Below are 22,575 nucleotides of genomic sequence, written 5' to 3' on the forward strand. Positions count from 1 at the left end.
TCAGGAGAGGTTGTTGAACACATATTGAGGTGTTTTTTGGCAGTAACACATAACAGGAACTGAAAATCCATGCCTAAAGTACAATGTGTGTGAAAAATAACACAAAAAAATGACTACCCAAAAGTTTGACAAAGACTGGTGGTTGAATTAGTGCATGGAAAGTGTTAAAATATCAGCATTTGAAAAACCCTAGGGTGTCTACTTTTCAAAAATATATGGTTTGATGGGGGTAAATTCCATTGGCCAGCTTCAGAAATGTCCCAAATAGGACATGGGTGCATGATGACCGATGTGAAAATTCCAAGTTGAAAAACTGGAATGCGCTACCTAAAAATAAGGCCATTTAGCCCCCAGAGAACCAGACACACCTATACATAGGTGGTATCACTGTACTCAGGAGATGTTGTTGAACACATATTGAGGTGGTTTTTGGCAGTAACACATAACAGGAACTGAAAATCCATGCCTAAAGTACAATGTGTGTGAAAAATAACACAAAAAAATGACTACCCAAAAGTTTGACAAAGACTGGTGGTTGAATTAGTGCATGGAAAGTGTTAAAATATCAGCATTTGAAAAACCCTAGGGTGTCTACTTTTCAAAAATATATGGTTTGATGGGGGTAAATTCCATTGGCCAGCTTCAGAAATGTCCCAAATAGGACATGGGTGCATGATGACCGATGTGAAAATTCCAAGTTGAAAAACTGGAATGCGCTACCTAAAAATAAGGCCATTTAGCCCCCAGAGAACCAGACACACCTATACATAGGTGGTATCACTGTACTCAGGAGATGTTGTTGAACACATATTGAGGTGGTTTTTGGCAGTAACACATAACAGGAACTGAAAATCCATGCCTAAACTACAATGTGTGTGAAAAATAACACAAAAAAATGACTACCCAAAAGTTTGACAAAGACTGGTGGTTGAATTAGTGCATGGAAAGTGTTAAAATATCAGCATTTGAAAAACCCTAGGGTGTCTACTTTTCAAAAATATATGGTTTGATGGGGGTAAATTCCATTGGCCAGCTTCAGAAATGTCCCAAATAGGACATGGGTGCATGATGACCGATGTGAAAATTCCAAGTTGAAAAACTGGAATGCGCTACCTAAAAATAAGGCCATTTAGCCCTCAGAGAACCCGACACACCTATACATAGGTGGTATCACTGTACTCAGGAGATGTTGTTGAACACATATTGAGGTGGTTTTTGGCAGTAACACATAACAGGAACTGAAAATCCATGCCTAAAGTACAATGTGTGTGAAAAATAACACAAAAAAATGACTACCCAAAAGTTTGACAAAGACTGGTGGTTGAATTAGTGCATGGAAAGTGTTAAAATATCAGCATTTGAAAAACCCTAGGGTGTCTACTTTTCAAAAATATATGGTTTGATGGGGGTAAATTCCATTGGCCAGCTTCAGAAATGTCCCAAATAGGACATGGGTGCATGATGACCGATGTGAAAATTCCAAGTTGAAAAACTGGAATGCGCTACCTAAAAATAAGGCCATTTAGCCCCCAGAGAACCCGACACACCTATACATAGGTGGTATCACTGTACTCAGGAGATGTTGTTGAACACATATTGAGGTGGTTTTTGGCAGTAACACATAACAGGAACTGAAAATCCATGCCTAAAGTACAATGTGTGTGAAAAATAACACAAAAAAATGACTACCCAAAAGGTTGACAAAGACTGGTGGTTGAATTAGTGCATGGAAAGTGTTAAAATATCAGCATTTGAAAAACCCTAGGGTGTCTACTTTTCAAAAATATATGGTTTGATGGGGGTAAATTCCATTGGCCAGCTTCAGAAATGTCCCAAATAGGACATGGGTGCATGATGACCGATGTGAAAATTCCAAGTTGAAAAACTGGAATGCGCTACCTAAAAATAAGGCCATTTAGCCCCCAGAGAACCCGACACACCTATACATAGGTGGTATCACTGTACTCAGGAGATGTTGTTGAACACATATTGAGGTGGTTTTTGGCAGTAACACATAACAGGAACTGAAAATCCATGCCTAAAGTACAATGTGTGTGAAAAATAACACAAAAAAATGACTACACAAAAGTTTGACAAAGACTAGTGGTTGAATTAGTGCATGGAAAGTGTTAAAATACCAGCATTTGAAATACCCTAGGGTGTCTACATTTCAAAAATATATGGTTTGATGGGGGTAAATTCCATTGGCCAGCTTCAGAAATGTCCCAAATAGGACATGGGTGCATGATGACCGATGTGAAAATTCCAAGTTGAAAAACTGGAATGCGCTACCTAAAAATAAGGCCATTTAGCCCCCAGAGAACCCGACACACCTATACATAGGTGGTATCACTGTACTTGGGAGATGTTGTTGAACACATATTGAGGTGGTTTTTGGCAGTAACACATAACAGGAACTGAAAATACATGCCTAAAGTACAATGTGTGTGAAAAATAACACAAAAAAATGACTACACAAAAGTTTGACAAAGACTAGTGGTTGAATTAGTGCATGGAAAGTGTTAAAATACCAGCATGTGAAATACCCTAGGGTGTCTACATTTCAAAAATATATGGTTTGATGGGGGTAAATTCCATTGGCCAGCTTCAGAAATGTCCCAAATAGGACATGGGTGCATGATGACCGATGTGAAAATTCCAAGTTGAAAAACTGGAATGCGCTACCTAAAAATAAGGCCATTTAGCCCCCAGAGAACCCGACACACCTATACATAGGTGGTATCACTGTACTTGGGAGATGTTGTTGAACACATATTGAGGTGGTTTTTGGCAGTAACACATAACAGGAACTGAAAATACATGCCTAAAGTACAATGTGTGTGAAAAATAACACAAAAAAATGACTAACCAAAAGTTTGAAAAAGACTAGTGGTTGAATTAGTGCATGGAAAGTGTTAAAATACCAGCATTTGAAATACCCTAGGGTGTCTACTTTTCAAAAATATATGGTTTGATGGGGGTAAAATCCATTGGCCAGCTTCAGAAATGTCCCAAATAGGACATGGGTGCATGATGACCAATGTGAAAATTCCAAGTTGAAAAACTGGAATGTGCTACCTAAAAATAGGGCCATTTAGCCCCCAGAGAACCCGACACACCTATACATAGGTGGTATCACTGTACTTGGGAGATGTTGTTGAACACATATTGAGGTGGTTTTTGGCAGTAACACATAACAGGAACTGAAAATACATGCCTAAAGTACAATGTGTGTGAAAAATAACACAAAAAAATGACTACCCAAAAGTTTGAAAAAGACTAGTGGTTGAATTAGTGCATGGAAAGTGTTAAAATACCAGCATTTGAAATACCCTAGGGTGTCTACTTTTCAAAAATATATGGTTTGATGGGGGTAAAATCCATTGGCCAGCTTCAGAAATGTCCCAAATAGGACATGGGTGCATGATGACCAATGTGAAAATTCCAAGTTGAAAAACTGAAATGTGCTACCTAAAAATAGGGCCATTTAGCCCCCAGAGAACCCGACACACCTATACATAGGTGGTATCACTGTACTCAGGAGATATTGTTGAACACATATTGAGGTGGTTTTTGGCAGTAACACATAACAGGAACTGAAAATACATGCCTAAAGTACAATGTGTCTGAAAAATAACACAAAAAAATGACTACCCAAAAGTTTGACAAAGACTAGTGGTTGAATTAGTGCATGGAAAGTGTTAAAATACAAGCATTTGAAATACCCTAGGGTGTCTACTTTTCAAAAATATATGGTTTGATGGGGGTAAATTCCATTGGCCAGCTTCAGAAATGTCCCAAATAGGACATGGGTGCATGATGACCGATGTGAAAATTCCAAGTTGAAAAACTGGAATGCGCTACCTAAAAATAAGGCCATTTAGCCCCCAGAGAACCCGACACACCTATACATAGGTGGTATCACTGTACTCAGGAGATATTGTTGAACACATATTGAGGTGGTTTTTGGCAGTAACACATAACAGGAACTGAAAATACATGCCTAAAGTACAATGTGTGTGAAAAATAACACAAAAAAATGACTACCCAAAAGTTTGACAAAGACTAGTGGTTGAATTAGTGCATGGAAAGTGTTAAAATACCAGCATTTGAAATACCCTAGGGTGTCTACTTTTCAAAAATATATGGTTTGATGGGGGTAAATTCCATTGGCCAGCTTCAGAAATGTCCCAAATAGGACATGGGTGCATGATGACCGATGTGAAAATTCCAATTTGAAAAACTGGAATGCGCTCTCTAAAAATAAGGGCTTTTAGCCCACAGAGAACCCGACACACCTATACATGGGTGGTATCACTGTACCCAGGAGATGCTACTGAAGACATATTAGGGTGTTATTCGGCAGTAACCCTTACCATTTTATCAGTAAATGTATTCTTAAATTGCTATTTGTCAAAAAATCTAATTATTTTTTTTCCCCCCCAAACTTTGGCATAGATTGGTGGTAAAATGGTTGCCTGAAAAAAGTCAAAATACCCCAAGTTTAATACCTTAGGTTGTCTTCTTTTAAAAAATATATACATTTGAAGGGTTATTCAGGGATTCCTGACAGATATTGGTGTTACAATGTAACTATCGCCAATTTTGAAAAAACATGGTTTTGAAATAGCAAAGTGCTACTTGTACTTATTGCTCTATAACTTGCAAAAAAAGCAAAGAACATGTAAACATTGGGTATTTCTAAACTCAAGACAAAATTTAGAAACTGTTTAGCATTGGTATTTTATGGTGGTTGTAGATGTGTTAGAGATTTTGGGGCTCAAAGTTAGAAAAAGTGTGTTTTTTTCATTTTTTCCTAATATTTTTTAATTTTTTATAGTAAATTATAAGATATGATGAAAATAATGGTATCTTTAGAAAGTCCATTTAATGGCGAGAAAAACGGTATATAATATGTGTGGGTACAGTAAATGAGTAAGAGGAAAATAACAGTTAAACACAAACATCGCAGAAATGCAAAAATAGCCTTGGTCCCAGATGGTCAACAAATTGAAAAGTGGCCTGGTCACTAAGGGGTTAAATTAGAGTTGCAGTGATTAAACATGGACATAACAAGGAAGTGGACCAGAATTTTTGGTGTAACTTGAGTGAGAAATGGTTATGTACTGCAAGTGTACAGAACAAGATTTGGTAAGAGAGTGGATGAAAGGGGATACACAAGTGATAATTGAGTTATTCCACTTTATAAGCACAAACCATAAGACATAAACTGAACTTTACAATAGCCAGGAGAACAGATACAATACAAAGTCATGAATAATAATGAAAAAAAAAGACAAACATATGAAATGACAAAGAAAGACCAGAGGTTTCTTGGTAACATTTACATTTCTGTCATGGCTGAACTCACAGCAGCTTCCTGTACGCCCTCTCCTGATAGGTCTGGTTGCAGACGTAAGTAACATAAACTCCAAAGTGATTGGTCGCATGCTTGTGGACGATGTCACAGATATCTGAGATCACAATGTTCTCTTCTAAGCGCTGCTCCAAATCTAAGAGAAACCTGAAGAGAGAATAAAGGTGCATAAGGATGGCGAAAACAAAATAAACTTTCTTAAACTACGTAAACTCTGAAACTTTTCTCACATCACAGCAGAGAAGAACTTAGCAAAAATGTTTTCATTGTGGGGTCAAAAATTATAATAAAAATGTTCCAACACCAGTAATAATAGACAATTACAATGTATATGTACATAAAATCAAAGAATTAAGTATACACATATATAATTAAGACAAATCTATCAGATTTAGTTTATTATTCTGGCACCAGTACAACTTTAACCATTAGATACAAATACGAAGAAAATACAAAATGTATGATTTTGCCTACATTTCTAAATGCCGGGATTTGAACACGTAGACATATTGCGGATCATGTCGGACAGACCGATGATAAATCTGCCATATATGTATTACTGTATAAAAGGACACATACTTTGCACACTCAGGTTTATTTGTTCTTTTGTGGTAAACCAACAGGATCAGTTACTGGTTTTCACCAACTACTTGTGTCACACAAAAGGAGTAAGTTCCCTCTTTAAAATGAGGCATCACATGTATGTTTGTATTTATTATTGGTTGAGAAAGCGATAATGAGAAATGTGACTATTTTTCAATACATTCCCCTTTTATCACTCTAAAGTTGGTATGGGATCATTTATATAACTGACGTATTCTCATCAACCATGATTTATCTTGAGGGACGTGTAACCCATTTTACATTGAGGAGGTTTTACTTTTTTTTTTAACAATATACACTGTTACTATATATTGTTACTTCCTAAACATTTGTCATTTTATTGAGAATGATTTGCATAATGTTTCTACAGGTGTCAGAATAATTTACACTAAGGGATGATATAATCATATTAGTTTGGTAAAAGTCAGGCAAATTTCATTTTTGGATTCTTTGCAGGTTGCATGTTTAAATGTTTAGCCAAAAACGTATTGGGATTTTGGCATTGCAGAAACAAGTCTTCATGCAGAAAATACATTAGCCTCTTTTTTTTTTTTTTTACAGATTTTGTTTTAGTGATTCTTTTGTGAATCTCTCAAGGTTTTATGTAATGTTTCTATCATTTTCATACAACTGTAGCTTTGTTAGATAATTTCCTGCTCTACAATAAAACATAGTTAAGAAAGCACTTGTCAAGAGATTGCATTACCCTGAAGTGCTTTTTCTGACAGTTAAGTGCACTCAAGGCTATCCACGGAACTTATACTTTGTGTACAAATCTTAGGACTTTATTACATCAGCATTAAAAGTAGAAAAAACACCACCCTCTAAACTAACACTTGTAGCTTGTAGTGGTAAATCTTACTATAAAAGTACTCCCAAATTACAAAGACTTAAAAGCAGGAAAATGAAAGTCCACCAGAAATAGGTTTTATGTTTCAAATAAAGGGCTAGATTACTTAGTAATACCAGCACACGCAAATGTGCACTGGTATTACAAGTTAGGTGCAATGCAAACACAACCTCAAATTCGCATTGCACGGAAGCATTGTGCTCACAAGAGCGCTCTTCCATAGGCTCCAATGGGAACATTTTTCTTATGTCGTGTCTCACCTAGCGCAGAAAATAGTAATATATACATATATATTTCTATGTTAATATGGGTATATACACATATTAACACATACATATATATGTATATAAGTATATACATATATATTATACACATAGTTCCCCATAGACCGTAATGTAAAGACACTTTCAGTGCGTTTTTTTTCTAACACCCCACATCCGCCAACTTTAAGGCATAAAAAGTTCTAAAAAAAAAAAAAGCTCTAGATAGCAATAACCATCCACTTTTAATAGCTGGTTATTTATCGTGCACCCGTAAATGGCCAAATTTTCCCATTTATGAGCGTGCAATAAATTAGCGCTCCACTTGTAATCAAGACCAAAGTCAGCTAGATTAAGAAAACAATAAGATGCTGTTGCTAAAAAATAAAAAATAAAATAGATATGGTGAGTCCACGGCTTGAGTAATTACTATTGGGAATATCACTCCTGGCCAGCAGGAGGAGGCAAAGAGCACCACAGTAAAACTGCCAAGTATTACTCCCTTACCCACAACCCCCAGTCATTCGACCGAAGGGAAATGGAGAAAAGGAGTAACACAAGGTGTAGAGGTGCCTGAGGTTATAGTCAAAAGAACAACGGTCTTAAAGGGTGGGGCCATGGACTCACCATATCCAGAAAGAAATACATTTATCAGGTAAGCATACATTTTGTTTTTCTTTCCTAAGATATGGTGAGCCCACGGCTTGAGTAACCAATACCCAAGCTAGAGGACACAGATAAATAGGGAGGGACAAGACAGGCAGTCCTAAACAGAAGGCACCACGCTTGAAGAATCTTTCTCCCAAAAAAAGCCTCAGCCGAGGCAAAAACATCAAATTTGTAAAATTTAGAAAAAGTATGTACAGATGACCAAGTTGCAGCCTTGCAAATTTGTTCCACAGAAGCTTAATTTTTGAAAGCCCAAGAAGAGGAAACAGCTCTTGTGGAATGAGCCGTAATTCTCTCAGGAGGCTGCTGTCCAGCAGTCTCATAAGCAAAACGAATTATACTTCGTAACCAAAAAGAAAAAGTAGTAGCAGTAGCTTTCTGACCTTTACGTTTCCCAGAGAAACAGACAAAGAGGGCAGAGGACTGACGAAAATCCTAAGTCGCACGTAAGTAGAATTTAAGAGCACGTACAACATCCAAATTGTGTAACAAACGTTCTTTGGTAGAAGGAGGATTAGGACACACAGAGGGAACAACAATTTCCTGATTAATATTTCTATCCGCATGAAAAATAAGATAAGGGGAATTACACTTCAGAGCTGAGACTCTTTGAGCAGAAGAGATATCAACAAGAAACAAAACCTTCCAAGATAACAACTTAATGTCTATGGAATGCAACGGCTCAAACGGAGCAAGCTGTAAAACTTTAATAACAAGGTTAAGGCTCCAAGGAGGAACAACAGACTTAAAAACAGGCCTGATTTTGACCAAGGCCTGACAAAAAGATTGCACATCTGCCAAACGTTTATGTACTAAAGCAGAAATCTGACCCTTCAGTGTACTGACTGACAATCCCTTTTCCAGGCCTTCCTCAAGAAAAGATAAAATTTGAGGAATTCTAATTCTACTCCAAGAGTAGCCCTTGGATTCACACCAATAAAGATATTTATGCCATATCTTATGGTAAATCTTTCTAGTAACAGGCTTGCGAGCCTTAATCATGGTCTTAATGACCAACTCAGAAAAACCACGCTTAGACAGAATTAAGCGTTCAATCTCCAAGCAGTCAGCTTCAAAGAAACGAGATTTGGATGAAGGAAGGAACCCTGAATCAGGAGGTCCTTCCTTAGTGGTAGTCTCCAAGGTGGGAGAGATGACATCTCCACTAGGTCTGCAAACCAGATCCTGTGAGGCCACGCAGGGGCTATTAGAATCACTGACGCCCTCTCCTGTTTGATACGAGCAATGACTCGTGGAAGGACAGCAAATGGAGGAAACCGGTATGCCAACCTGAAAACCCAAGGAACTGCCAGAGCATCTATCAGAATGGCCTGCAGATCTCTTGACCTTGAACCATACCTTGGAATCTTGGCGTTCTGACGGGACGCCATCAGATCTAACTCCGGCACCCCCCATTTGAGGACTAAGCTGGAAAACACCTCTGGATGGAGTTCCCACTTCCCGGGATGAAAAGTCTGTCGGCTCAGAAAATCCGCTTCCCAGTTGTTTACTCCTGGAATGTGGATGGCAGATAGACAGCAATTGTGGATCTCTGCCCACTGAAGAATCCTCCTTCATGGCTAAGGAACTCCGAGTTCCTCCCTGGTGATTGATGTAAGCCACAGAGGTTACGTTGTCTAACTAGAACCTGATAAACTGGGCTAAGGACAACTGAGGCCAAGCCAATAGAGCATTGTAAATCGCCTTCAACTCCAAGGTGTTGATGGGATGAGCAGACTCCTCCCGAGTCCAAAGGCCCTGAGCCTTTAACGAGTTCCAGACTGCCCCCCATCCGTGGTCACGATCACCCAGGAAGGTCTCCGAAAGCATGTGCCCTGAGACAGATGTTCCTGAGAAATCCACCACGGGAGAGAGTCCCTTGATGACTGATCTAACTCTATTCTCTGAGATAGATCCGTATGGTCGCCATTCCATTGTCTGAGCATGCACAACTGGAGAGCTCTCAAATGGAATTGAGCAAAAGGAATGATGTCCATGGAAGCCACCATCAGACCGATTACCTCCATACATTGAGCCACTGAAGGATAAGCAGTAACCTGAAGAGAGAGGCAAGATGAAATTATTTTGTTTTTCCTGACCTCTGTCAGAAAAATCTTCATCAATAGAGAATCTATTATGGTCCCTAAGAACACTACTCTTGTAGCAGGGGAAAGGGAGCTTTTTCCAGATTCACATTCCAACCGTGGGAACGAAGAAAAGACAACAATATATCTGTGAGATTTTGCTTGTTGAAAAGATGGCACCTGAACCAATATGTCATCCAGGTAGGGTGCCACAGCAATTCCACGAGAACAGATCACTGCCAAAAGAGCCCCCAGAACCTTTGAAAAAATTCTGGGAGCCGTGGCTAGACCAAATGGAAAGGCCACAAACTGGAAATGTTTCTCCAGAAAGGCAAATCTCAGGAATCTGTGATGGTCCCTGTGAATAGGAACATGAGATACGCATCTTTTAGGTCTATGGTTGTCATGAACTGACCCTTATGTATTAAAGGAAAAATGGAGCATATAGTCTCAATCTTGAAGGATGGAACTTTGAGAAACTTGTTTAGACACTTCAAGTTTAGAATGGGACGGAAAGTTCCCTCTTTTTGGGGAGCCACAAATAGGTTGGAGTAGAACCCGAGACCCTGTTCCTGCACTGCAACTGGAACTATCCCAGGGAGGAAAGATGTTGTATATATTTCAAGAACGTCTCTCTCTTTATCTGGTCTGCAGATAATCTTGAGAGATGGAATCTGCCTCTGGGAGGAAAAGTCTTGAATTCCAATTTGTAATACTATGTCCACAGTCCAGGGATCTGGGACATCTCGTATCCAGGCTTCAGAGAACTGAGAAAGTCTGCCTCCCACCTGATCCGATCCCGGATCAGGGGCAAACCCTTCATGCTGATTTGGAATCAGCTGCAGGTTTCTTTGATTGTTTCCCCTTGTTCCAAGACTGATTGGGTTTCCAAGAAGACTTGGATTGTTCCTGCTTGGAAGAAGGGGTAGGCTTTCCTCTGAAGTTACGAAAGGAACAAAAATTACTCTGACGTCCTTTAGGCCTATTCTTCTTATCTTGAGGTAGAAAAGACCCTTTTCCAACCGTAATATCAGAGATAATTTCTGTCAAACCGGGTCCAAACAAGGTTTTGCCCTTGTAAGGAATAGCCAGAAGCTTGACTTTAGAGGAAACATCCGCAGACCAGGATTTCAACCATAATGCCATGCGGGCTAGGACAGCGAAACTAGAAGTTTTAGCTCCTAGTCTAACAACCTGTAAAATGGCATCTGCAATAAAGGAATTGGCCAACTTAAGAGCTTTAATCCTATCTTGAATTTCATCCAAGGAAGTCTCTACTTTAAGAGAATCAGACAAGAGGTCGAACCGATAAGATGCTGCACTAGTCACGGTGGCAATACACACTGCAGGTTGCCATTGGAGACCTTGATGAACATAAATCTTTTTCAAATAAGCCTCCAGCTTCTTGTCCATCAGATCCTTAAAAGAGCAGCTATCCTCAACAGGAATAGTGGTTCTCTTAGCCAGAGTGGAAATGGCCCCTTCAACTTTAGGTACAGTATACCAAGGGTCTTAAATGGAGTCCTTGACAGGAAACATTTTCTTAAAAATGGGAGAATTTGGAAAAAAAAAAAATGGGAGACGGGGAAAAAGACACCCCTGGTTTCTCCCATTCCTGTGAGTTAATCTCCCGAGCACTGGAAAAACCTCTGAAGTGGAAGGTTCATCAAAGAAACTATTAAGTTTACTAGATTTCTTAGGAGTGACAACGACAGGGGTGTCAGAGTCTTCTAAAGTAACTAAAACCTGCTTTAACAATACACAAAGGTGTTCAAGCTTAAATCTGAACGATACCACCTCAGTCTCAGAAGAAGGAATTATACTGTCCAAATTTGAGATTTTCCCTTCAGAAAGTCCCAATGTATCTTCCTCATCAGAAAGGGCAACTTGGGAAGCGGAACTGAGGACAGGCACCTGAATTTCTAGATTTCCTCTTGCGTTTTCCCTGTAATCTGGGAATGGCAGCTAATTCCGCAGATACTGCTGAAGATACCTGGCCAGCAATTTCTGCTTTTAAATAAACTCCATTAGGATTTATATAGGAACTGCAGGGCACTGCATGTGATGCCATTGAGGCTTCTGACGTAGCAGGATAAAGCTGAGGTTTTCTTTACACATTGCATAGGAGCTGCAATTTGTGCATCTAAACATAATAAGCATGAATTCATGAGAGCAGGCTCTTGCTCCATATCAGACATGTTGTGAAACAGTAAATAAACTTGTACAGATAAGTTTCAAAGATTTTAATATTCAATTAAAATAAGCCAAGGAAAAAATACACTTTAAATTTTATCCCAAATTAGGATCCCCAGCTAAAATTATGTGAGAAAAGTTAAGAAAAAACATTTAATAAACATCAAATAAACTTTTAAATTAAACTTCTAAAATACCCCTCAGGCAACCCCACACCTCCATTACTGAGGTGCCTTACCGCTACCAATTAAGACCGGATCATCCAGAAATGGAGAAAAACTACTTTTTCCTCAGAAACGTAATAAAGTAAAGTCGGTCATACGAAGGCAACTACCGAGCTCAAATTACTGCTGCAACACAGAGAGGCACTACCTCCTGGTACACTAAGTACCAGAAATAACCAGTTTTTCAAACCTGACAGTTTAAAATGTTGCATTGTTTTATTTTAAAGCAAAGGGGAAATGAATAGGCTGCTGAAATAAAAAATTCAGCCTTACTTTCTGTTTAAACTTGTATTGTTTTATCAAGTAAATATGTGACAGAAAATAAAGCCTAATAAAAACATTACCCTAAAGAGTTTAAATGTTAGTCTCACATATGCTACAGTGCCTGCTTCATTCCCCAGTGTAACCCATACAACAAGGTTATATATGTCCCAATAAAAAAGCAGTGTCTTTTAATTTGTTAAGTGCATGGTCTCCCCAACTGGAAGAAAAAGCACTTACCTGCTCCGCTGTCCGGCATGTAGACAATTACAAGGTATGAGATGACACAGTTCCTCACAGAGACCTTTGAAAAAGAAAGAACAGAGTAGCCAACTCTGGCTTTTTAAACTAGGGAAGCAATTGTTAGGAAAACTCAGTAAGTACCTCTTTACAAGTTCCTAACTGCTTTAAAGCCACCACTACCCGACTACAAGGAATGACGTGGAATACGGCTATACCCCAAAACTTGCTTGTAGATTAAATCAAAATTTTTCTTCAGACACCTAAACTTCACCTCCTCCATGCACCGAAGGCAAAGAGAATGACTGGGGGTTGTGGGTAAGGGAGTGTTACTTGGCAGTTTAACTGTGGTGCTCTTTGCCTCCTCCTGCTGTCCTCCTGCTGGCCAGGAGTGATATTCCCAACAGTAATTACTCAAGCCGTGGACTCACCATATCTTAGGAAAGAAAACTAGGCAGGCTAAGCAAATCTCTACTGGGAGCTAGCTGGTGATTGGTGGCTACGCACATTTCTCCTCTCATTGGCTCACTAGCTAGCTCCCAGTAGTGATTTGCTGATCTGTAGCAGACTTTAAATATATGTTTAAGCCCTTTGCAAGGGTTAAACACAGTTATATGCAAGCAACAGATGATCTAACAGATTAAAGCAAATTATTTTGCACACTTATTTCCAAACACAAAAATAAATAAAATAAAAATAATAAAGTGTTAATGGAAATAAAATAAAAATAATAAAGTGTTAATGGAATTGGCTACATTTTTAAACTATGAGATTTATTAAACTGCTTTATTGCATAAGACAGCATTAGTATAAAAAACATTGTCTATAATACATTTTAAAATCACCTTGGCTGTGCCAAAAAAAAAATTTTTATTCTCCTTTAATGTTCAGAGATTCTCTTTGAAATACGAAATCATTTTTTTTTTACCTTCCACTTCACAGCACTGTAGCACCTGCAATAGGATTCTGTGTAAAGATAATAGACTTACTTTTCAGCCCCTGACCCTCTTTACACAATCATTTTACCTCTCACTGGTAGCCAAGACCTCCAGTACATTAGAGAAGATGAAATGCATTTCTGACTGGTGTATTGTTGCTCTTAGGCTCTCACTCTCCATGAAGTGTGATACCAATAATCGTAAGCTCTTGTAGTAGGAAGCTTCTGAGGTCACCAGTTCAAACATAGCCTGAGGTATAAGATGAACATCGTATTAATACTTTTTCCATTCTTACATTATTTTCACAAATTCACACCAATGATCTGACAGATAAAAGATGCTAGAATGTTGGAAACAAGTGAGTTATAGCAACCTGGACATTTTTAAATCAACCAATTCCTCACCCACTATTACATAATAATCAAAAGTCATTTTTATTCTTGTTTCTCAATTACAACATGAATATTCCCACATAATGCTTCAGGGTCAGATCAATACACAGCAGGTAGAGATGTTAGATAAGCAAAAACCTAGTGGCACTAAATAAAGCTAAAGTTCAGTTTCTATATATAATTTATGAAATCAAACACTTATATACAAACATAAAGTAATAAATATCCACATGTTTAAGCACACAAATGAAAATTTGTGATAGAGATGCTCTAAAAGTCACAATTCTGTTCTATCTAAAATTCCTTGAATCTGAATAAAACTTTTCCTCAAATGTAATTCACAAACATTTGCCTGAGTTTTAAAAGGACAACAGATACAGGTAATTGTCTGCAAGAAGTGACCCCGTGAGAACTTGAGGAAGTTCTCCTGTAAGTAACGTGCCCTATAAGTATTCTATAAGGTTCCTCTGTGTGCCTTGCACAAGAAATAAGCACAAGACAGAGGAAACAAGCCCCTATGTTTAACTTCAGCTGCCAGCAACCAACAAACCACATTGTGTGTTATACCTGGGTAGAAATAGTGTTTCATGTGGGAAAACAAGTCATATATTTCACTATAATGTCACACAACCATATACTGCACATGCAGTTCATGTGAAAGTGCTGTAATATGCAATATGCATGGTTCAGAGACAAATGTACTGTAGGTAGGGCACATAAAGAAAAATTACAGGTCCCATTGCAGCCCCTGGGCTTAGTATCCCTGGTCTAGAATTTCCGTCAAAAATGTTTTAAGGCAAAACAAACCGGTTATTCTAGATATAGTTTATTTTATTTCTGGTTTAGTTGCTAATCACATTACTTTCTTAGAAGCTGTTGTCCTATTGAATTGAAGAACCTTTTACATTACTTGTGGCCCTCAGGTTTCTGCATGTAGCGTGCCCTCCCACTGATAGACCCATCGTCTCACCTCCTGGAGCTTTATCTCTTCTGGCTGCAGTAGATTCAGCACCCCGCTGCTTCTGATATCAGGCAGATCCTGCCATAAGTTAAACCCAGAACAGGAGCTCTGAAGCCGACTGAGAGAAGGGTTAGGTCTGCGAAGTTCAGCTGGAGGGGGGGATCCTTGTTCAGGGGTTTGGGATTCTTGTGGAGATGAGGGGGGCTGCACATAGTTGTCTTGTAGCCTTCTAGCTTCAATCTCATGTTGCGTGGTCTTATCCCTATACTCCTGGTACAGGAGCTCTCCAGAGAATAAATAACATTGATTAGCATCAAAAATATGTGCATGTATAAAACAAGCATGGCTTTATCCTCTGTGTTTGTATACGTCCTACGCACTAAATAAGGCTGCAGTCTGCTAAAAACCTGACACTTTGGAAGAGTGGTGCACAACGCCATCCCTAAAATGCAGTAGAGAACATTTATGTATAATCAAACAAAATGTAGTACACCTGTGTGTCATATGGACTCATGCAAGGACATCAATAACACCTGATTTATCATGTGATAATAATGGCTCCCAATAATTAATTCACCTGCTGCAGTGTATTAAATTGCTTACTCACAACTCATTCATCTTTATTTTGATATTTGAAATAGCTGTTTAGCTTACTGAAACTGTCACCTACACTGACAAATTCCACACTGCAGTATTGTCTATAAAAAAGCTATGTAAACAAGAGAGTGGCAGAAGTCAGTCTTGCAATGGTGTTTGGGAGAGAGGCCAGTCAATTTGAAAAGGTGTTCTTGTAGCAACTGCAATTAATTATTATTAGCTGCTTCTCCTTTTAAGGATACATTAAAGTAAAGTTTTAGCGTTGTTACTTCTTTATGTAATTGATTTTCCTGTGTTAAAAACTTTTTTGTTTTAAAGCTAGTGAAGGCATGCCCCATTCTACCAATAGTTGTAGGAGTTATCCTTAACAGCCAATGGACAGCACATCTAGGGATAAGTTGTTATTGCAAAATAAATGTAAAAATAATTTAACCTTAACTTTGTTTTCATGTTCACATGTTTAATCACTGGTTTAGACATATTATGTTCGAACTTCGGAGAGGCCACCAAGACTGAAAGTGTGACAAATTCCCAGACCTACAATTCCACAGTCCTCTCTGTTATTTTGTAAATAAGTATCTCCCTTTAATATAATTTAGGAACTTGTCACACTAACACAAAAATGTACCTGGGAGTCTTAACTAATCACCTCAATGCATTTCTATGAGCAAGATAACAAGAGGAGATATACAGAGTATGATAAAGCGAATGGAACATTCTGTCTCAGTTCTTGGCTAAACTGTTCACACACAGCAAAGCTGAAAAAAATGCACTGTTGTACTTTGGCACTACATATTATTGGCCTGTTAGCCAAATAGCATTTCTAAAATAAACAAATGAATGAGACACAACATAAATGAATAGATTTAGTTGAAATAAAGATAGTGATTGCAGACACAGAGACCCAAGGCAGGAACAGGAGACTGTCAAATATAGCAATGTTAGTGGATGTTAATTTAGGTTAGTTAATGTTTATTCCGTTGGTAGCACAATATAAATGCACTCACATACCATTTAGAAATCCAGACATAATATTTTTTATAGATCAGACTGTATGTTATAATTCTAAAAGCAAACAGGCAGAAATCCTTTTTTTCATATTAATGCAGAACAAAATGAAATATACACATATGTAATTAACCATATTGTGAACAACTATCCAGGCATATATGGACAAGAGGCACCAAACCACTCAGATCTTAACGTGATGGTAAACCTTAACTAATCAAACGCCATATATTTCATCTTTGTCATTAAAAAAGTGTATTTGTACCTTTTTGGTTTTTAATCCATCTGTAATGCTTCTATTGCAATGTTATGCCGGGCCTCTTGGATTAATTCTTTTTTTTAATGACAATTCCAGTCAACATGTGTGTCATATGACAATCTTGAAGTCCAGCCCCTTTAAAGCTCTTAAAAAGCCTATGTAGAGAGTGGTTGTGACTGCTCTATACATCACAGCTCAACCAAAAGAGGAAATGAAGGGGGGTTGAGGAACAGACAATACCAATTTACCATCACTTTAAAGGGACAGTCAAGTCCAAAAAAAACCTTTAATTTTTCAAATAGGGCATTTAATTTTAAACAACTTTCCAATTTACTTTTATCAACAATTTTGCTTTGTTCTCTTGGTATTCTAGTTGAAAGCAAACCTAGGAAGGCTCATATGATAATTTCTAAGCCCTTGAAGGCCGCCTCTATTTTATTTACTTTTCACAGCAGGGGAGAGCAAGCTCATGTAGGCCATATAGATAGCATTGTGATCACGCCCGTGGCTAGTGGCAGACACTGCACTAATTGGCTAAAATGCAAGAAAACAGATAATAACTAAAAGTCATGTGATTAGGGGCGGTCAGAAGAGGCTTAGATACAAGTTAGTCACAAAAGTAAAAAGTGTATTAACATAACAGTGTTGGTTTTGCAAAACTGGGGAATGGGTAATAAAGGGATTATCTATCTTTTTAAACAACAAAAATTCTGGTGTTGACTGTCCCTTTAAGTACTGACAGATCACTGTAAAAGCTGTTCTGTAGCTGTATATCATCACTAGGATGAACATAATAAAGTAATTTTACGTAAGATGAACCTTACACACTTTTGTTGAGCACTGACTATGTTTTGTTTGGCAGTAACTAATGTTTGATTTGAGGATTCTGATCTATGCATCACTTATTTTCATATGGTACAGCATTTTATGAAAACAGATAAGGCTGACTTAGTAATCACATAATATACACTTTTACTGCTACGCTCCATAAAGAGACATACAAATAATTTGTTCTCATCAACTAATTATCAACCAATTAGCATTTGGACAAAAATAAGCCAATTAGAACTGATACAACAGTATGCATTGCACACACGCATAGTTACATCTACTTCTAGTATTATTAGAAGTTTAAAATAACAAAATAATGCTCCCTATATAGGGCAAAAAAGATAAGACGATGTGTGGCATTTTGAAAGCATAGGTTGCAGATTTTGCCCTGACTGCACTATGGAATGTGATACAAAGAATATCTTTTTACTTTTAGCATACAAAAATATACTTTACAAAAAAAAAGACATAAAAGGAGTTGGGTTCTTTTGCAGTTTAGTGTGTCTAGCCCAGATCATATTTCCTAGAACATGCAATTTTAAACAACTTTCCAATGTACTTCTATTATCTAATTTGCTTAATTCTCTTGAAATCCTTTGTTGAAAACCATATCTAAATAGACACGGTAGCTGCTGATTGGTGGCTGCACATAATTGCCTTGTGTGATTTGCTCACCCATGTGCATTGCTATTTCTTCAACAAAGGATATCTACAGAATGAAGCAAATTAGATAATAGAAGTAAATTAGAATATTATTTAAAATTGTATTCTCTGTCTGATTCATGAAAGAAAAATGTGGGTTTTATGTCCCTTTCAATTATTCATGGTAAAAAAAATAACTTCATCTGTCAGTTTAAGTCCTGTTTCTGTGTAATATGCATAAAAAAGGATTTCTTTGTCAATATTTATTTAGTGAGATTCCCAAGGAATAGCTAATGCACTGTTAGTGAGACAATATAACAGAATGGTATTCAGTGACCCAGGTTTAGTACATAAAGTAAGATTTCATAGAGCTCTATGAATGTTTACTTCCTTGAGTGCAGAACTTACCATTTATTACTTTCCCCCTAAGGTTTTTGATGCTGTGGCCACTACCATAGTAAATCTGTGTAAATTCATCTTCTCTCTGCCTCGTTTCACCTACATACGATAGTGTGTTTGCACAAATAACATTAAATTACATGTTGCACAGATCAACTGCCTATTGCAGTGTTACATAACAAGACAAAGCGCATGCATATTGTCGAACACGCTAACATAAGCTAAATTAAACAGATAAACATGATGACAAAAGCTAATATACACACATATATATATATATATACACACACACACACACATAGTATATATATATATATATACACACACATAGTATATATAGACATATAAAAAAAATCGCTGTGTAACAGTATTAATGTCATTAATATTATCACTTAAAACCTATATATTACATGGATTTTTTTATTTTTTAAACTGCTCTATTTAACAGGCATGTACCTTAAAACATTTTGAGTTATGCGTATATTATAAAAAGGATCAACTGAGGTAAAACGGTGTGTGAAAAAAGTGTAAAGAAAAGCTTTGAAGTATTTTAATACAAATTCCAAAAATTTGACAAATTACTTACACTTTAGTGTTGCCAAGTGTAGCTTGCTCCACCCCCCTATCAGTGTCCTACACCAAACCTTGTTGTATCATATAACAAAGTGTGCATGTGAGGATAATTACTTATGCAAGCAAAGGGGGTTGAGGCAGGACAGCAGTTGCTGCTATTGTTTGTTGCCAAGAGGCTTGCTCATTTCATGGGTATAATGCCACAAGCTTTGTGAAAGTTTCAGCATTATACTGTACACTGCTTTAGTCAGGTGTCATGTGGCTCTGCCCCCTACCATGCACGTGCGCATTCTGCAGAAGCTATGGCCTGGATAGCATCATCCATATATAGAAATGCCCAGGGGGGAGCTTGTTGCAAACAAAACTTTGACTGAATTAAAGGGGTTAATGGATGTTAAAAAAGAAAACGTTTTGGAGGTAAGCTTTGGCTGCATTATACATTTAGAAACTTATGTTAGTTCATAATGTTTTATGTCCCTTTAAAATGGTATTTGAGTATGCTGACTTACTCTATTCCCTTCTACTGTGTGCATACAGCAAATCTTTAATTATACAATAAATAAATAATTATGAAATAAATAAATCATTATAAATTAAATAAAATAATATGTATTTATAGTGAAGTGACTGGACCAGAAGTTTCAAGAGACTAAAGCTTTAATTTTTATTTAATTAAAAATAAAACCAGGCAAAAATGTATTTTTTTTCTAAAAACATATTTAGACTTCGCCATAAAACAACATATTAATATATCACTTCCTTATGGATAGATTACGAGTTGTGCGTTAGGGTAAAAAATGCTTTTTTTACGCCCGCTGGTATTACGAGTCTTGCAGGTTTAGGGTGACCGCACACTTCTTTGGCCTTACCGCAAAACGACTTAAGTAAACTTCGTAAAGTCTTTTTTCTATGGGACTTCAATAGCGCCGGTATAACGAGTCTGTTCTGGGAGGCCAAAAAGTGAGCGGTACACCCTACCCTGTCAAGAGTCCTAATGCATTTAAAAGTCAGTAGTTATGAGTTTTATGGTACAATGCCGTAACATAAAACTCATAACTAAAGTGCTAAAAAGTACACTAACATCCATAAACTACCTATTAACCCCTAAACCGAGGCCCTCCCACATCGCAAACACTAAAATACAATTTTAACCCCTAATCTGCCGCTCCGGACATCGCCGCCACCTACATTATATTTATGAACCCCTAATCTGCTGCCCCAACATCGCAGACACCCACATTATATTTATTAACCCCTAATCTGCTGCCCCCGACATCGCCGACACCTACATTATAATTATTAACCCCTAATCTGCCGCTCTGGACACACCACCACCACCACATTATATGCATTAACACCTTATCTGCCGCCCCCAATGTCGCTGCCACCTACCTACATTTATTAACCCCTAATCTGCCGCCCCCAACGTCGCCAGCATTATATTAAAGTTATTAACCCCTAAACCTAAGTCTAACCCTAAACCTAACACCCACTAACAAATATAATTTAAATAAATCTAAATAAATATTCCTATCATTGACTAAATTATTCCTATTTAAAACTAAATACTTACCTATAAAATAAATCCTAAGCTAGCTACAATATAACTAATAGTTACATTGTAGCTAGCTTAGGGTTTATTTTTATTTTACAGGCAAGTTTGTATTTATTTTAACTATGTAGAATAGTTATTAAATATTTATTAACTATTTAATAACTACCCAGCTAAAATAAACACAAATGTACCTGTAAAATAAAACCTAACCTAAGTTACACTAACACCTAACACTACACTCTAATTAAATAAATTAACTAAATTAAATACAATTACCTAAATTAAATTAGCTAAAGTACAAAAAACAACAACAATAAATTACAGAAAATAATAAACAAATTACAGATATTTAAAGTAATTACACCTAATCTAATAGCCCTATTAAAATAAAAAAACCACCCAGAAATAAAAAAAAAACCTAGCCTAAACTAAACTACCAATAGCCCTTAAAATGGCCTTTTGCGGGGCATTGCCCCAAAGTAACCAGCTCTTTTACCTGTAAAAAAAAATACAAACAACCCCCCAACAGTAAAACCCACCACCCACACAACCAAACCCCCCAAATAAAATACTATCTAAAAATACCTAAGCTCCCCATTGCCCTGAAAAGGGCATTTGGAAGGGCAGTTAGCTCTTTTGCCTCCCAAAGTCCCTAACCTAAAAATAAAACCCACCCAATACACCCTTAAAAAAAACTAACACTAACCCCCTGAAGATCGACTTACCGGGAGACGTCTTCATCCAAGCCGGGCCGAAGTTCTCAATGAAGCCGGGAGAAGTCTTCATCCAAGCCGGGCGAAGTGGTCCTCTTGACGGGCAGAAGTCTTCATCCAGCAGGCATCTTCTATTTTCATCCATCCGGCGCGGAGCGGGTCCATCTTCAAGACATCCGACGCGGAGCATCCTCTTCATCCGGAGTCTTCTTACTGAATGAAGGTACCTTTAAGTGACGTCATCCAAAATGGCGTCCCCTAGATTCCGATTGGCTGATAGAATTCCAATCAGCCAATAGAATGCAAGCTCAATCCTATTGGCTGATTGGAAATCTTCAAAGAATGCAGCAGCACCACTTCTCATATAAAAAGTTCCTTTATTAAACACATAGTAGGAGCAGGTAAAATAGAACGACGTTTCGGGTGGTTATCCCTTAGTCATGTTCACATAATGTTTGTTAGACTTAATCACCTTTAAATAGCCATCAGTCAGGTGAGACCACACCTTTCACCTTAATTACTTAGATATACATTTTTCTTAGCCTCTATTGCCATCTAGTGGTCTAACCCATATCAAACATACAATTTTATTATACAAAAACATATTTTTTTAAAAAAGAGAACAATCACATTTGTTGAAGAGCAGATATCAAAAATGTCAAAATATAAAATTATAAAATTAAATGCCAGAAAAGGAATTGTATAAAGATAAAAATCTTTTACTTTACAGGAATACACTTAAATCAAGTTCCCTATTCATACCATTGGGGATTAAGCAATCTAATTTATTGATCCAAAATGCCTCACGTTTTTTGAGAAGCAGTTCTCTATTGCCGCCACGTCTAGGGCTCTGTATATGGTCTATTATTTGAAATCTTAGTTGTGCAATAGAGTGACCTTTACTCAAAAAATGGTGGGCAACTGGGGCCTTTAAATCTCCTGTCCT

The 22,575-nt window shown here is 37.5% G+C and overlaps 1 protein-coding gene across 3 annotated transcripts in view; it reads right to left on the reverse strand.

Annotated features, from left to right (window-relative positions):
* NGEF (neuronal guanine nucleotide exchange factor) overlaps positions 1-22,575 on the reverse strand; it is a 336,405-nt gene that overhangs the window by 58,280 nt on the left and 255,550 nt on the right. For 2 of the 3 annotated variants that reach the window (XM_053709925.1, XM_053709927.1), the window contains 4 exons: positions 18,798-18,887; positions 15,062-15,336; positions 13,788-13,948; positions 5,372-5,524 (listed from right to left, as the gene is read on the reverse strand). In XM_053709925.1, coding sequence (XP_053565900.1) covers positions 5,372-5,524; positions 13,788-13,948; positions 15,062-15,336; positions 18,798-18,887 — 679 coding nt within the window. The remainder of the gene's footprint in view (positions 1-5,371; positions 5,525-13,787; positions 13,949-15,061; positions 15,337-18,797; positions 18,888-22,575) is intronic. The other variant, XM_053709926.1, reaches the window with a different exon arrangement.

This window comes from Bombina bombina, chromosome 4 (genome assembly GCF_027579735.1).
Source record: "Bombina bombina isolate aBomBom1 chromosome 4, aBomBom1.pri, whole genome shotgun sequence".
Classification (NCBI taxonomy): Eukaryota; Metazoa; Chordata; class Amphibia; order Anura; family Bombinatoridae; genus Bombina; species Bombina bombina.